A 17,189-nucleotide genomic window follows, 5' to 3' on the forward strand; every position below is an offset into this window, starting at 1 on the left:
ACCTCTGCAACATAATGAAGCAATATTTTCCCCCTCTAGGAATTTCGCCATAAAAAATTATGACGGTTCTTGTGCCATAGTCAACATTGTTAAAGTTTTTTTTTCTTTATATTTTGGCAAGGTATAAACTAACGAGACAAGGACTTTAAGTACTTAATTTAGTAACAAGTCAAAGGACTAAACAAGTTATTGAGACAAAAAGTAGAAAAAAATTCTCTTCAAACGAGAAACCGAGCACCGTAGTTGCTCTAGGCTCAGTTTCATACGACAATTTTAAAATTTACTTTAAGTGACGCATTACACCATTCGATACAATTCACAAATTGCTTTTAAATTGCTCCAAATCGCTTTTCCTCTGCAGGGTGAAGAACTTCGAACTGATTCCAGTCCCTGATAACGAATACGGGCAATTCTTCATGGGCGATTGCTACATCATATTGTACGCGTACTTGGAAGGCTCTAAGGAACACTATCTTCTGTACTACTGGATTGTTAGTATTTCCTCTTAGTTTGAGATTTAATGAAAAATTAGTTTAGTTTCCTGTATGGTATGCATGTTTAGAAAGGGAAGAATTCTCTCAATTTCTCTTTATAGATAGACTATATGCTTAAATTTCTTTCGCTATGCGTTCTTCATGATCAGGATTGTTGGTCATCTCGATCGTCTTTTTTTTTAGGTTTATATATCTATTATAATCACAGATTACTAGAACTATGCGAAAGCATATTCTTTTTTCATTCGCCAGCCGCTTTAAAATTAGTTAATAGGCGTGATAACATAACCAAGAACGTATTTTAAAACACATAATTCATTCCAATCATCTTCTCGATTTTCCACAATTCCTTTTTCTTCTTCCCGAACAGGGCAATGATGCCAGCCAAGACGAAGCAGGGACAGCTGCTCTCAAAGCGGTTGAACTGGACGACAAGTTGCAGGGTCGCGCCGTGCAGATCAGGGTAACTCAGGAGAAGGAGCCTCCTCATTTCATGGCCATTTTTGGCGGCAAAATGGTGGTCTTGAAAGGCGGTTATGCATCTTCATTTGACGGTGAGATTTGGCTCTGTTTGTCTGGTTTGCAAGTGAGATTTAGTCCTATTATATAAAAGAAAGCGAGAGAAATAATTTGATAGTTAGCTTCCTGTTTACAGAAGAAATAAAGGACAGAAAACTTAGAAATGAGTACCGAGCCACTCGGGAGGTGCCGATACAAAGGCAGTACTTTGCATATGAAATGAACTTGGCATCGCTGCCATATTGCAATGATTATATATTTTAATCACAATAAATTTCTTTTTGTATTATAAGCGTTGATTGAACATACTAAAGTCTTGCAGTGTACCCAAAATTATAGTCTAACGCTGTTATTAATGTTGTAATAAACATTATACGTATTTCACATACTAACTAAAGTATACCAACGTTGATTCAGGCACCGTAGGCCAATCAGCAAAACCTTTGAATTATACCATCAAAAAATGTTAGTTTGGACAGATACGGATTATTATTATTATCATTTCCAGGCGAAGGTACCAGAGATGAGGGCAAGAAATCGTCGTATATGCTACAAGTTCGAGGAACAACAAGCCACAACACTAAAGCAATCGAGGTAGGCTAAGATTTAATGTGTGTATATATACATACATACATATATAAAGGCGATATCAGTTAATAAGAGTAAAAAATTGCTTACTATAATTTGTTTTTTTCCGTCTGTCCATCCGCCTGTGGTGTTCGCACATGGTAACACTGCGTATCGGGCTTTAAATAATATCCTATTTCGAATATTAAGGGTGTAATTCGCATACAGTAAATTATTAAAACACTTTTCAGTTGCAAATGTACACCCAGATATCCTTTTATTTACCTAAAACTTACACATTGCGTAACTATTTAAAGCCTGGGACGCAGTGTTACCATGCGAAAACACCACAGGCGGATGGACAGATGGAAAAAACAGAGTATAGTTAGTTAAATATTTGAATATCATTTGACAGTTGTAACATTAATTGAAAGAAATTAAAACAGTTAGATATATTATATATATGTGTGTGTGTGTGCGTGCGTGTGTGTTTGAGAGAGTGATAACATTAGGCCTAAAACCTAGCAACTGCCACATTCAGGAGACAATTAAGATTGAAAAGTAAGCAAAGATAAAATAAGAACTAATGAAAAAAAATTAAATCATAATTCAGCTAGCAAAAAAAAAAAAAAAAAAAAAAAAAAAAACAATTAACCCAGACCCAAAAAACGAGGGAAACAGGTCGTGGGTTTTTAACATGGAAGGCGTTTATTATTATTATTATTCATTATTATTATTATTATTATTATTATTATTATTATTATTATTCTTATTATTATTATTATTATTCAAAGTTGAACCCTATTAATATGGAACAAACCTACCCACAGGAGCCACTGACTTGAAATTCAAGCTTACAAAGAATATGATGGTGTTCATTAAATACGAGCAATAGCAGGTGATGGGAAATCCAGAAAGAAGAGATCAGTCATTAGAAAAGAAAAAAATTATTAAACTTGTGAATTAACAGAGCCGTTTGAGGGTGCTTGTGGCTCAAATCGAAACCCCAATCAAAGAGACAGAAGACCTGTTAGCATTTTCCAGTATTCGTTTTTTATGGAAATGACGGTTCCATTATCCGCAGAGAGAGAGAGAGAGAGAGAGAGAGAGAGAGAGAGAGAGAGAAGGGGGGGGATTTGTTTAGGGAGGGTTTGGGGGAGATGGGCAGGGTACATGCTTTACAGAGAAAGGGAGTTTTTTTTTCATTATTTTTTACTTAGGGCTGAAAGTAATAATGACATAAAGGACGGCCCTTTTTTTTATTCTATGATAGATTTAAGTGATTCTCTCTCTCTCTATCTCTCTCTCTCTCTCTCTCTCTCTCTCTCTCACTCACCATGAAATAAAGGACGTTTTATAGTATATTTTATTAAAAATTTCAGTGACTTTCTCTCTCTCTCTCTCCCCTCACCTGAAACAAAGAATGAATTTATTTATAAATGACTTAAGCAAGTAATTCTCTCTCTCTCTTATCTGTCCTGAAACAAAGTTCAGTGTATTTGTAAGACTTGAGCAATTCTCTCTCTCTCTCTCTCTCTCTCTCTCTCTCTCTCTCGTAACATAACCTAACCCACTCCTAAAACCTAAAGATACGTGAGCACACGATGTCTCCTCGGATGGACTAACAAGCCTTTGAGGCATCCTAATCCTGGTAACTCCCCCAAAGGTGGACATGAGAGCGGGCTGCCTCAACTCCAACGACTGCTTCATCGTGATCACCCCCCAAATCAGCTACGTCTGGTGCGGAAAAGGGTCCACGGGAGACGAGAGGGAGATGGCCAAGACTTTAGCGACGGGGAAGGGCGAGACGGTTACCGTATCCGAAGGTAAGATGGGGTCTGACGGAGAAACAAATAGATTCAGTTTTTTAAAAAAATTTTTAATGGCAAGTGGTCTTCAGAATATCCTTAACTTGTGTATACACGCTTGTGTATTATGTTATATATAATATATATTCAGTTGTATTCCACATAAAAAAAATGAAAGTGGTTTATCTCAGAAAATGCCCAACAGTTTCGTCCTCCAATGAACCTCTACTTGGAGCGTTTATTAATAAACCATTTTCATTTTCGTATGTGGAATACCACTGAATTAACATATATTCGTGCCTAAGAAAATTACCAGTACTTATAATATATATATATATTATATATATATATATATATATTATATATATATATATATATATATACTATATTATATATATAATATAATAAGCGAATACCACGGGAAATGATAGTCAGGAATCCAAGCGCTTTCGTCTTTAGAAATATTTCCTTGGGTAGGAAATATTTCTAACACGAATGTTAAAAAAACAATGTTGATTTTTATAAACAAATTGAATAGTTTAAATTTGAATTATGATTTTAATATGGTTAGTTTTGATGTTGTCTCCTTTATTTACAAAAGTGCCTGTAGATGACTTACTTGAATATTTGGAAGAGGAATTAGAGCGTTATGACATTCCCTTAAGTGTAGAAAATCTCAATTAGTCTCATAAGGTTATGTATCAAAGATAGTAAATTTTGTTTCAATGGGGAATTTTTTTGTACAAAAGTTTGCCATGGCCATGGGTAATCCCTTATCTCCTGTCCTTAGCAATATTTACATGGAATTTTTTGAGACAAAACTCTTACCAAGAATTTTGCCCCAAAAAGTTTATTTGGTTTAGATACGTGGATACTCTTGGTATTTGGCCAGTTCACGAAAACCTCCAGGAATTCCTTAATAATCTCAATAATTTTAGTCCCTTCTATAAAATTTATACTGTAGAGGAAGAAAGAAATTGTAATTTGAATTTTCTTGATTGTAACTGTCCATAGAAATGATAGAAATTTCACCTTTTCAGTCTTTCGAAAATCAACTAATATTGCCTCTTTTGTTCATTACTACTCCAATCACCATCAAAATGTTAAATTCTCTGTTTTTTCTGGGATGTTCCTAAGGGCTTTACGTGTCTGTAGCCCGCAGTTTATTGACGCTGAAATAAAAACTATTTATGATAATTGCATTGAAACTTAAATACCCAAGGACTTTTGTAGATGGGTGGCATGGAAAAGAGCTAGAAAAACATTTTATTCAACTAATGACAAACTTTGAATTTAGTAAGCATAACATTCTAAAATTACCTTATGATTGAAAGGTTTTTTAGAATATTCCTAGAATTTTTAAAGCTTTTTAACATAAATGTTGTTTTCAGTAATATTAATGTCAAGAGGTTTAGTAATCAAAAATTCTCCTAAAGATCTTCCAGGCTGCATATATGAAATTCCGTTGCAAAAGTGTGATTAAAATCTATTACGGACAGAACTTGGCAAAATCTCTTTCACAGCGTCTTAAGCAACATCAATATTCTGTGAGAACTGGGCAAATATCGAATGCATTATTTAATTGTACATATGAAGAGATTTAGACCATCCTATTAACTGGAGTCAAGCAAGAGCCTTAAGTCCCATGTAATGAACAGATTAAAAGGAATTATCATTGAATCTTGTTTTATCAAGTCAAATAAATAGAAATGTTCTAAATTTAAAGTCTTGGTTTATTTAAACTTGATGCTTTCATAATGAAAAAAGTTGTAGATAAATATAAGCAACAAATTAAATATATTCAGTTTTTATTTTACATGTTTTGGACTGTTTAAAGAATACTTTGTAATTTCGGTTAGGGTCAGAATCTGTTTAAAGGTTTGTGAACCGTGGTGATATCCGATAATCCTGGATTATCCCTTTTAATTTTTTACCCTTTTGATAATTAACCATCTGGTTTATTCCTGATCTTGTTTGTACCTGAGGCCTTCCTCTCCGATTGTACTTTAGTAGCTCCTTGACGATGTCTGAATAAGGACGAAAGCGCTTGGAGTCCTGACTATCATTTCCCGTGGTATTCGCTTATTTATGAAGTCACGTGCATCTACTGTGATTTTTTAAGCATATATATATATATATATATATATATATATATATATATATATTATATATATTGTATATATGTGTGTGTGTGTGTGTGTGTGTGTGTGTGTGTGTGTGTGTAAATAAATTCTTCTATTAAAACTGGATACGTATCAAGTATAAAGGGCCCATTGAAACACTCTGGTTTAAAGCTAAGGACTATATTTCGGTGGACTAACTTCCACCGTTTTCAAGTAGCGATAAAGGTGACATTTAGTCCACCGAAATATAATGCTTTAATGGGCCCTGTATAACTTTATATATATATATATATATATATATATAATATATATATCTATATATATAATATATATATATATATATAGTATATATATATATCTTATCAATAAATAAATATGTATATTAAATATATATATCACATGTCCAATATATTTATTTATATTCATATATCTTCAAGGACAACTTAATATAGCCATGGCCTGCAAAATGTCATAAGGTTAAATATTGTGCTCTGGCAACCTACCGTGAAGTAATGGAGACAGTTGATTGGCAGGTTGCCATTGAATGCCTTATTGACTGGTAGATTGCCGTTGAACACATTTTTGGCATCAAACAACCAACTGACTGGTAGTTGTTATGAAACATGCTATTGATTGGAAGGTTCTCATGGAACTCATTATTGACTGGTAGGTTGCCAGGGCATAATCAAGAAATCTTCAGACTCATTGGCCACAGCAATAACATTGGATGAACGTTAAATGAAAAGACAGACCATTGAATATAATAATATTCAAACAAAGGACAAATTAACCACAGAGTATTGTTTGAAACTACCCTGAAACGTATTTCAAACTGGCTACGCCACAAACCAAGGTTCGAGCACAATGGCTATAAGACACCTAGCTAGATTTGCAAATAAGGACATTTACATCCTTAAATCAATTAAGCACGCCTGAGATAATGAACCTGATGACTGTGTGCCACATTTACCTTCTAATTCCCAGAATGATAATTTTCACAACAGAAATAATCCAGTTCTTCAGGTGATTAGCTCATTTGTCGCGATCATTTTTAGTTACCTCACTCAAAGCTGAAAATAGTAAACTGATCGGTGTTTAAATGCTTGTTTCTTCTTCATAGGTATAAAAGGAACTTTTGTGGGTAATAAATATGTTTTTTTTTTTCTATTTTTTGCAAGTCTTTTTTTGTGATTCATTGAAATGTTGATGCGATAAATGTAATAATTTCAGACTATTATGTTGAATATGCTTTAATACTTCGTTTAATGTTGTTGCCTTTGTCTGTTATTATTTATAATAATAATGATAATAATAATAGCAACATCATAAGTCAACAATTTCATCAAAAGAACACTTTCATCAAATCATCGTTTCAAAGAAACACCACTCAATTCACCATTTTTTTTATAGTAGGGGGTTAGTGCCGACAGTGCACCTCATGCAGTACACTGCTTTGAGGCTTTCCTCCTGTTACGCCTTTCAAAACTTTTACTGTTTTCGTTTCACCGCTGAATCACCTCAAAGGTCCCAGTGCTTGGTCTTTGGCCTAGATTCTATATTCAATTCAATTGACCTCTTTTGACCCTAGGCCACGAGAAAGAAGACTTCTGGGCCGTCCTCGGAGGCAAGGAGACCTACGCCAGCTCTGCCAAGTTGAAGGATGAGTCCCCAGCCCACGCCCCTAGACTCTTCCAGTGTTCCAACGCCTCGGGCGTCTTCAAAGGTCGGTGGATAAGTGAAAACAGTGACGTCATAATAATGCTGCTGTTTTATTGCATGTTAATCTTTGTTGCGGCTCCCCCTTCTTTTAGCTCTTTTAAAGCCAATCTTTGTTACAGCTCTCCCTTCTTAGAGCTCCTTTCAAGCCAATCTTTGTTACAGCTCTCCCTACTTATAGCTCCTTTAAAGTCGATCTATGTTACGGCTCTCCCTTCTTATAGCTCCTTTAAAGCCAATCTTTGTTACGGCTCTCCCTCCTTATAGTTCCTTTAAAGTCAATCTATGTTACAGCTCTCCCTTCTTTTAACTCCGTTAAAGCCAATCTTTCTTACCGCCCACCCTTCAGATAGCTCCTTTAAAGTCAATCTCTGTTACGGCTCTCCCTTAATTTAGCTTCTTTAAAGCCAATCTTTGTTACAGCTCTCCCTTCTGATAGCCTTTTTAAAGTTAGTCAGTCAGCTATGTCGTTGTTACTAATGATTTTAATAACGATAGTGATACTATCATTACTATCTTAGCGTCTATGATATTAACATTCAACCCTTCATATTTATCATCCTCCTTCACTGTCATTCATCCAGTATTCATCAAAGTCTCCTTATTCTTCTTCTCTATTTTTCAGCCGAGGAAATCATCAACTTCAGCCAGAGCGACCTGATCGACGATGATGTCATGCTTCTCGACACCTGGGACAACATCTTCCTCTGGATTGGACACAACTCCAACAAGGTTATCTTTGGTGGACATTTTTACGTCTTTTTTCTTTGTTTTGTTTATCTATAAAAGACCTTTCATTCCAACATCTCTCTTACATCATACTCCATCTAGCTACGGCTATTTTTGAGGTCTTTCTCACAATTCTAACCATTTATAAATCCCATCTTTCAGTGTTTAATCTTTGACATATCTTGCACAGAAAGTTCTCTGTCAGTCGCTTCCATTTATTTTTATCAGTTAAATTCGACATCCAAACTTTACTTCCATAAAGGAGCATAAGCTCACAGCCCCTTACATCCAAACCTTAGCTTCCATAAAGACTCCTCATTATTGGTCCTGACATTCCTTTTGAACTTTCTTGTCTTAAAAAGGCTTTCAGTAGTTTCTGTGGCTTCCACTCACTACCACTAACTAGTATAGGAGCCAAAAGTCACACGTAAAATCAAACTACTTTTCTAAGATTCTGTCATTTGTAACTGAATGAAAGAAAACTTAATTCAAGAGGATCCTGTGAGCTTTCATAAAAATACTGTGCTCCCGGTGGAGTTCTCTCTATGAAAACCACTATGTCCAGAGTTTCCAAAGATGTCTAGCTGGATGCAACAGCAAGCATCTGCGATTCAGTTCATTTTAGTTCTCTCAAGTTCAGTAAAAGTGCCAAAACTTACAATTTTCTCTGAATTTTCCTTCCATCAACTGGTTAATTGATTCTAGCTCCCCAAGTCTGACAGAAGTGCCCAGTTTGGCAATTTTCCCTGAATTGGCCTTTTTCCTTCCCTCCACAGGGAGAACAGAGACAGGCGGAGACTCTGGCCCTGGAGTACCTTCGGACTGACCCAGCCGGCAGAGAGAGCGGGACGCCTATCATCAAGCTGAAACAAGGGTTCGAACCGCCCAATTTCACTGGGTTCTTTGGCATCTGGGACAACGACCTCTGGAATGTAAGTTTGACACTCTGGTACACCAAGTTCTTCATTCCTGTGACATCCACTTCGGTGTGATGCCTCAGTGTTTGAATTCCAGTTGCATCTGCATTTTATTGTCAGCTGCTCTGACTTGTCGCTCCAGTGTTCTCTGACTTATCACCTCAGTGGCACTTATGTGTCTCTCTTACCTTTATCTAATCTGCGCAGTTTTCATTCCTCTTCTTTGTCGTTTGATACATTAAATGTAATAGAATCATGATATATGAACTTGATGTAAATATATGATAGATATATATATATATATATATATATATATATATATATATATATATATATACATATATATATTATTTATTTATAACAGAACGACATGACCTACGCTGACATCTGTGAGCGGCTGCAGGAACTTTCCCCTGGCTCCACAGTCCTAGTGACGTCCACAGCAGGAGGCAGCTCTGGTAGAAGAACGTACCCAGTTTCGGTCCTGCGAGAGAAGGACCCTGAGAAACTCCCCCAGGAAGTCGACCCTACGCGTAAGGAGGTCAGTCAAGGATACCCATAGAAAGTTTTGTTCGTTGGATGTTACTCTGTCCTACGAACACAGAGAAGACACCTCATTTAAACCGTCTTCTCCCAACCATCTGTTCGGCCTTTTGTATTTTATAACAATATATAAATTAAGTTTCTGCGGTGATCTTTTTGAATGTTATGGCAGCATGATAGTATATTTTATGATAACGGATCAGTATCGAACTTTGAACCTTGAAATAACCCACAAATTTGAGAACAAATATATTTGAAAGAATCCACACAGTTTCGAAGCATCATGATCCCTCTTCATATATTTCAAAGTCCAAAACGCTCGATTTTGCCAGTTTTCTATGGATAGACTTTTTATTCTGGTATTCTATGATCCACAGGAATTCCTTAGCGACCCAGACTTCAAAACAGTATTCGGCGTCGACAGGGAGAACTTCGACTCCATCCCACAGTGGAAAAGAAACAACCTCAAGAAGAAGGCGGGACTGTTTTAGACTCGTTTCCCGCTGCTGGTGTTGTTGTTAGTATTAGTAGTAAGGATGTGTCCGTGTGCCTTTGTAACGGCTCGAGATCGTGTGCCTATAATCTGTAACGGCTCTTCCTAATTTTTTGGAGGGTTATAAAGAGGCATAGTGTTTGCTTTACATTCCGAGTTACCAAAAGAACAGTCAGATCGTTAGTGTATTTATTACAAGTGTGCTTCTTGGATCATAAGCACTGAAACAATTGATATTCATGATGACTGCGACTGCCATTTGCACATTTACTTGCATCATTCATCTATTCAAAGATAGATTCTACATGAATACACACTGGATTTTTTTACTTCAGCTTTTTAAAGGTGAATTAACAGAGCCGAGAATAAGTGAACAGAGATTGTATAAAGTTTATGAATGTACAGAGTTATATTTTGAAAATGGATGAAAAGAATAATTTCTCCTACCTTGCACAGTACAGAAACTCCGGTGCACAAATGTACTGACACTGCCTGAGGTAGAGCGATATCGAGTATTTCGTAACTTTCATTATTATCGTTGCTAAAAATAATGCAGTCGTTGTGTTACTTAACAAATTTCATCAAGCACTGTAAATTTTGCATGAACAAAATACACAACTGTGAGCGTGTACCGGGGTGACCGGTCACAGTAGAAATCTATACATCTGAAAGCTTTGGAGAGCAAAGTTTGTACGTATTTCATTTAAGTGTGCCCCAAAAATTATACTCTGCAGTTACACGAAGCTTCAAAAATCGTTACATACTGTTGCATGGTCGCTGGTATAACATATTTACATATTCAACTTGCAACCAAATATTAGTACCACTGTTTGCGCGGGAAATGCAAAGGAAAATGCTATCTAGTCAATTCCCAAGTGAGCACAATAATTGCCTGCTGTAAATGAACGTAATTGAGGCACTATTAACCTACATTCGTTGATTTATATTGTATAACTTATTTTATGCACAAAGGTTTTCCATAAATGACTTTGGCGTCAAGCAATCACTCTCGCTTCAGAATCACTCTAGGACTATGTCTCGTAGACTATCGATCGTATACACGGATAACTTGCAAACTTTACTTAAGCATAACGCCGGAATTGATGGATGGCACGCAGGGTTTTAAAACTTCTTTTTGGCACAAAGTAAAAGAAAAATATTTCTAAGATTCGTGCCATCAGTTAACGTGTTCAGTCGAGGTAGGCCTACGAATTCTCTATATGGCTTCTTTGGTACGTAACGTGCGCCCTACATGTACATGATTCAGCATTTTAGTCATTTCACATTGTAATTTACTAACAAACATTAAAAAAAATCAACCTCCACCGAAAATGAAGTACTCTCTTGCTCTACCCCTAAACTCCAAATCCGCACAAGAAATTATAAATATATGTATTAGAATCTTCCTTCACTGGGCAGGTGTCAGTATAGATGCATTTTTTTGTGCTTTTTTTTAAACATTATTTCACGGTTGTGATGTCCGCTTTACTGCGTCTAGATTTTTTTCTATGATTATAATGTGATGGTTAATGCGTCTAAATGGTGTAAATATAGAATTTAAAGTTAAAATGTGCTTTATTCGCCTTCCCTTAGGCTAAGGTTTTGTATACAACCTCTCTAAGCATCAAAGTATGTCAATTAGCTAGAATACATCTTGAATTATTATATAAATAAATAAACGAGTCAGTTACGAATTACATGGAACTATAGATATTCACTTAAAAAAAAAGAACACCAAATAACTCGGCAGTCTTTACAGAGGTTCTACTTGTCGCCATATTATATGGGACTAACGAATCTTCCGTAATGCAACGTTTAATTCGGATACGTATCTCCAAACAGTTCGGACTGCCGTTTAGGACGAACAAATAGGTATTTAGAGCCATTCCTATATACATGTCCGCCCTAAAAGACAGTATTTGGCCTCTAAAAGAATATGTTAGTCAGTTGGTCTACGGACATGAATTAGCACAGTTGAGTTAGACTAAGCCGGCTTATGCCAAGCACGGACCTTCGTCCTAATGCTAGAAGGAAAAGGTTGCCTGATGTGGAACACGACTCCTTCAACGGGCAGTTGAGTTGCTTTTGAGTTTACAGGGCGCCAGAAAAGTATGGAACGAGAGAAGAAAAACTAATCGTAATTCCAATTTATGATAAGGTCCAGGCATTTCTGACACCCTGTAGTACTACTTTTTTAGAATTGAACAAATCCTTCTCATTTATCAGTTTTAAGTTAATGATTTATTCGGCCTTTTTGTTGGCCCATTACGCACAGAAAGTATATGATATAAACTGAAGCGGATGAGCGGAGAACGATATTTTTTTAACATTCAGCGGATGTTTTATCGCAAAAGATAACTGTCTTTTACGCAATGCCGGCATAGTGTCACATTTCGTTCTGACTCGAATTATGCCAGTGATATGAAATGTCATTTTTTGGTGATGATCATTACCATATTGCGTAACCAGTGAGTGAAACTTACTACTCTGTTTATTACAAGACACTGCACCACGGGAAAATAAAGACAAACAAAATAAATTAATAAAAACAAAAACTGGCTGCCGAGATATCAGGTGGTGGTTGTCTAGCCATAAAGACCGGGGAGCATATTACTGGGAGGGTGATCTATCCCGTCCAAACCCTCGCTTCTTTTAGAGCAAACAAATATTAACTAAAACTGGTTTCGAGGGAATTGTCTGTTTGCTTACTGTTCACTTATTTATTTGGTTTTAGACAGATCTTTGTTCAAATCGGTGCGGAGATCGTTCATACTGTCTGAATAATGTTTGTCGATAACGACAATCGTTCATACAATAGTTCAATGTATGAGGGTCCTTAATGCATGCAAATACATCAAATACTGTAATGTAAATTTACTCATAACCTTATATTTGACACTAATTTAATTTCTATTTATCAAGTTCCAACATCCTTGTCAACGTAAATAGTGCATAATAACATCAATAACACAAAAGACTTGTGGCCTCCAAATCCTCTTCTTCAAAATTCTTCTTCTTTCTTCTTCTTCTTCTTCATTGTAGTAGAAGATCTGTCTTCAAAAATTTCAACCTACACCATTCCTCTTCTTCATCTCCTCTCCCTGGAAATGAACTCTACTATAAGCAGCAGTAGCGAATTGCATTGCACTTATTCAAAGCTAAGTACAATATCAATCACTTCATGCACAAGTTGATAACATCAAGTTGGATCAAAATATCACGAATTAAGAAAAATCTGTAGCTAAATCCATTCATTTCTCAGCTGTTTAAAAGTTGTAGAGATAATATGAAGGGGAATCTCAACTTGGGGGCCCGATGGAGGAGGCCAACCATCGACTGGGGGTGGGTGGCTGGTTCCACACACACACACATATACACACACACACACCCCTCCCCCTCCCCCTCCCCACAGCGACGCCACTGCTTGGATGTAGATAGATGAAGCTTCTTTTTTAATAAAATACTTTATGACTTAAGGAACCGGGCACACTTGAACTGGTTAATGTAATGACGACGAATTTCGATGGCAAGACGCTGAGCGAGTGGTGCATCAATAAAAGTAGTTTAGTTCTCTTGCATTGATTCCGGTAATAAAAACTATTTTATCGTAGGTTACTATATTCAGAACCTACTTTATCATAGTTTGTGATATTTAGAATCTATTTTATCATCATAGCCTATTCGTAGAATCTATTTGATTATCGTTCATGATATCTATAACCTATTTTATTATGGTTTATGATAATTTACACTTTTATCAACTGTTTAATTGGCCTATATAATCTGTTTATAACAGTTCATTATGTTTATAACCTTCTGAAACGTAGTTTATGATATCTGGAATCAATTTTGTCACGCTGTTACATTTAGAATTTGCTGTTTTCTTGTCTCTAGGCGATTAAAACACACACACACACACACACACACCTCGGAGGTTGTTCTTGGCTTTCCCTTTTAAACTATTCGTTGGTTCGAAGTTCCTCCTCCCCTTGACAAGTGGTCATGCAAAGTTGAAGCTTCGCTCAGAGGTGTGGAAAATGGTCTTCAGACAATTTCTAGACTTCTCCTCCGTCGTCTAGACTCTAGAGCGTTGAAAATGGAATATATGAATTTGAGACATTTTTTGAAAGGAATGAGGGAGATGGTTAGAAAAAATAGAATTAGAAATTTGTCGAATGGAAAACCGTGATTTGACGTTTTCGGGTAACTTGCGATCATAGGCCTATGTTCGTTGGATCTCTACATGAAAATATAAACAGTTGAATGGCGTAGTTTCAGATCAGCTCAGATGTCGCATCCTGCGCTCTCTCTCTCTCTCTCTCTCTCTCTCTTTCTCCTCCTGATGGTAATAGAAAAAGAGACCGTGATTATTACAGAATACTTTAAGCTTACTATGCTGTTTTTTTTTTTTCTTTCTTTCTTTTTCGTCTGTCCATCCGCCTGTGGTGTTTTTGTATGGTAACACTGCGTCCCAGGCTTTAGATAGTTACATTCAGCTTACATTCAACGATTATTAATAATATCCTATTTCGAATATTAACGGTGTAATTCGCATACAGTAAATTATTAAAACACTTTTCAGTTGCAAATGTACACCCAGATATCCTTTTATTTACCTAAAACTTACAAATAGCGTAACTATCTAAAGCTCAGGACGCAGTGTTACCATACAGAAACACCACAGGCGGATGGACAGATGAAAAAAAACAGAGTATAGATGCCTCACTTATCCAAGCTAATATATATATATATATATATATATATGTTATATATATATATATATATAGATATATATACATAAAATAGATAATCCTATATAATATGTAATAGAGAGAGAGAGAGAGAGAGAGAAGGGGGGCCAAGTGAGGGGTATCAATAAGATAACGGTTATTTACACTTGTGCGTGTGACACACCTGTATGCTACCTATCCTGAGTCACACCAAACAATGCAACATGGCGTCGTTTGTTAGACTAATAACAAGATCCGTTTAGTTCGTTGTGAGTGACAGTCATTAGTTGGTATCTTATGTCGAAAGGTATTACATGTTTTAAATTTTATTTTGTGAATTACATATAAAATGTCATGATGACAATCGAAGTTTATTTTTGCCAAGATATCTTTATATTCTTAGGCCTAGATATATAGATATGCTTTACATATATATGTGTATATTATATATCATACATATGTATGTATATATTAGTCTTTATTACAGGGCGTTGGAACTCTCTCCCAGCTCCCGTTTTCGCTGAAGTATGCAATTTACCACCCTGAAAGACGCATCAGTATTGTTTCTCATTTCCTCTTCGCCTTCCTATTCATTATTCTATTCTCTCTTTTTCTAGGTGAGGCGTCATTTAAAAAAAAGTATAGAGCGAAATTTAATCGAATAATCTTTTAGAAGGAATATAAATAAATTTATTAGTGTTTTTTTAAATAATTACCTTTCCCACTATTGACCAACGTTGCCACTTTTACAGCAGCAGCATTGCTGGCCCTCTTTAAAAAAATTACTTTTTCATTTGGATTTAGAAGATAATCGCTCAAAGGGATACAAGAAATTACATTTGTTATTTTTAATCATTGGTTCATGTATTTTACCCTCAATTGCTGTGTTGTCGATTATGTGTGAGAGTAAGACATAATTATTGATAAAGAATAGTTCTCAGCTTGATACATTTGGTTAAAATACAGTTACCATCTCTCTCTCTCTCTCTCTCTCTCTCTCTCTCTCTCTCTCTCTCTCTCTCACACACACACACACACACACATTTGATACACTGAATTAACCAGTCTCTCTCACACACATACAGATTGATATACTGGGTAATAAATCTCTCTCTCTCTCTCTCTCTCTCTCTCTCTCTGTAAGACTGAACAAAACATCTGCTTGAATGTTGTGAAACTCACGCACTCATCGGTAAAACTGTATATAAAAGTTACAGAATCTGTATATTCTGTATCATTGCGCATTTTGTGACGAGTGACATACGATAGGGTCATTGGCATTAAATGTGGGTACAAATAAAATCCTCTATATTATAAGTGCCGAAGTAAATGGAGACACTTTTGAACTTTTCAAAGTGACTTTTGAACTTTAGGTAGGTTTCTCGAAAGCAGTGTGACTTAGTAACTTTATTTATGTTGTATAGGGAAAAATATTTGTACAAAATGGTGGAACATTTAGCAACAGAAGTGCACTATCTTGCAAAACATTTTTGTGCGCCAAAAGCTTCGTAACTCACATATGCTTCGTATACGATTTTTGTAAATGGTCCATTTCCTTATAAAAATAGGGTAGGAATGTCAATATGCAAAGGTCAGGAGCTACAAAATCATCTTTTCGACATCGGGAAAAGCATGCACTACTTAGCCACGAAAAAACTATAGGCCTAGTGTCCCCGGCAGCTTACAGAAAGGGACTTAGTCTACAGTTTGTAATCACTTGAAAAATTAGTTACTTGCTCGTGAAAAAACTATAAGCCTAATTTTTCTCTTCAGTTAACAAGAAAGGGGCCTCGACTACATTTTGTAATCACGGGAAGTTACAGTTAATTGCTCACGGGAAAACGATAGGCCTAGTGTCCTCTTCATCTTACTGAAAGGAACTTTAATACATTTTGTAATTACGGGAAAAAATTTGTTACTTCCTCATAACAAAACTGTAGGCCTAGTGTCCTTGATATCTTACAGAAAGAGACCTTGGCTTACATTTTGTGTCACGGAAAAAACTTATAGTACTTGTTCATGACAAAACTTTAAGCCTAGTGTAATCGTCAGCTTACAGACAGGGACCTTGACTACATTTTGTAATGGCGGAAAAAACTTACAGTACTTGTTCATGACAAAACTATAGAACTTGTGTCCTGTTCAGCTTTCAGAGAGGGATCTCAACTGCATTTTGCAATCACGCGAAAAAATAGTTACATACATCATCTTGACAACTATGGGCCTAGTACCATCGACAGCTAACAGAATAGGACCTAGACTTCAAATTATCAGAAATATTTTCACTAATGTCTTTAATGCTGTTTGAAAAGAAATTTGAAATGAAAAATGTAGAAGTGGCTCAAAGATAAAAAGAAAAATATTATACGTGTACAGCGAAGTTGATGAGATCATCAGCGGCCAACTGGCTGGACGGAAGAGAACTCTGACAGCATGCTTTCATGCATGCTAGTGCAGGTGTGTGTGTGTGTTCGTACACCGGGCTTTGTACGAAATCGCCAACGTATAAGCTTAAAATAAGAGTCTCTTACCAAGAGCCTATTTTACAAG

General features: G+C 36.0%; 1 protein-coding gene across 2 annotated transcripts in view; it reads left to right on the forward strand.

Moving 5' to 3' along the window:
• Positions 1-11,478, forward strand: part of LOC135202451 (villin-1-like) — a 58,050-nt gene extending 46,572 nt beyond the window's left edge. For both annotated transcript variants that reach the window (XM_064231851.1, XM_064231852.1), the window contains exons 12-20: positions 362-491; positions 865-1,048; positions 1,522-1,607; positions 3,247-3,406; positions 7,100-7,234; positions 7,853-7,959; positions 8,733-8,888; positions 9,238-9,414; positions 9,794-11,478. In XM_064231851.1, coding sequence (XP_064087921.1) covers positions 362-491; positions 865-1,048; positions 1,522-1,607; positions 3,247-3,406; positions 7,100-7,234; positions 7,853-7,959; positions 8,733-8,888; positions 9,238-9,414; positions 9,794-9,907 — 1,249 coding nt within the window. In that variant the 3' untranslated portion in view covers positions 9,908-11,478. The remainder of the gene's footprint in view (positions 1-361; positions 492-864; positions 1,049-1,521; positions 1,608-3,246; positions 3,407-7,099; positions 7,235-7,852; positions 7,960-8,732; positions 8,889-9,237; positions 9,415-9,793) is intronic.
• The last annotated feature ends 5,711 nt before the right edge of the window (positions 11,479-17,189 follow it).

Source organism: Macrobrachium nipponense, chromosome 30, assembly GCF_015104395.2.
Source record: "Macrobrachium nipponense isolate FS-2020 chromosome 30, ASM1510439v2, whole genome shotgun sequence".
Classification (NCBI taxonomy): Eukaryota; Metazoa; Arthropoda; class Malacostraca; order Decapoda; family Palaemonidae; genus Macrobrachium; species Macrobrachium nipponense.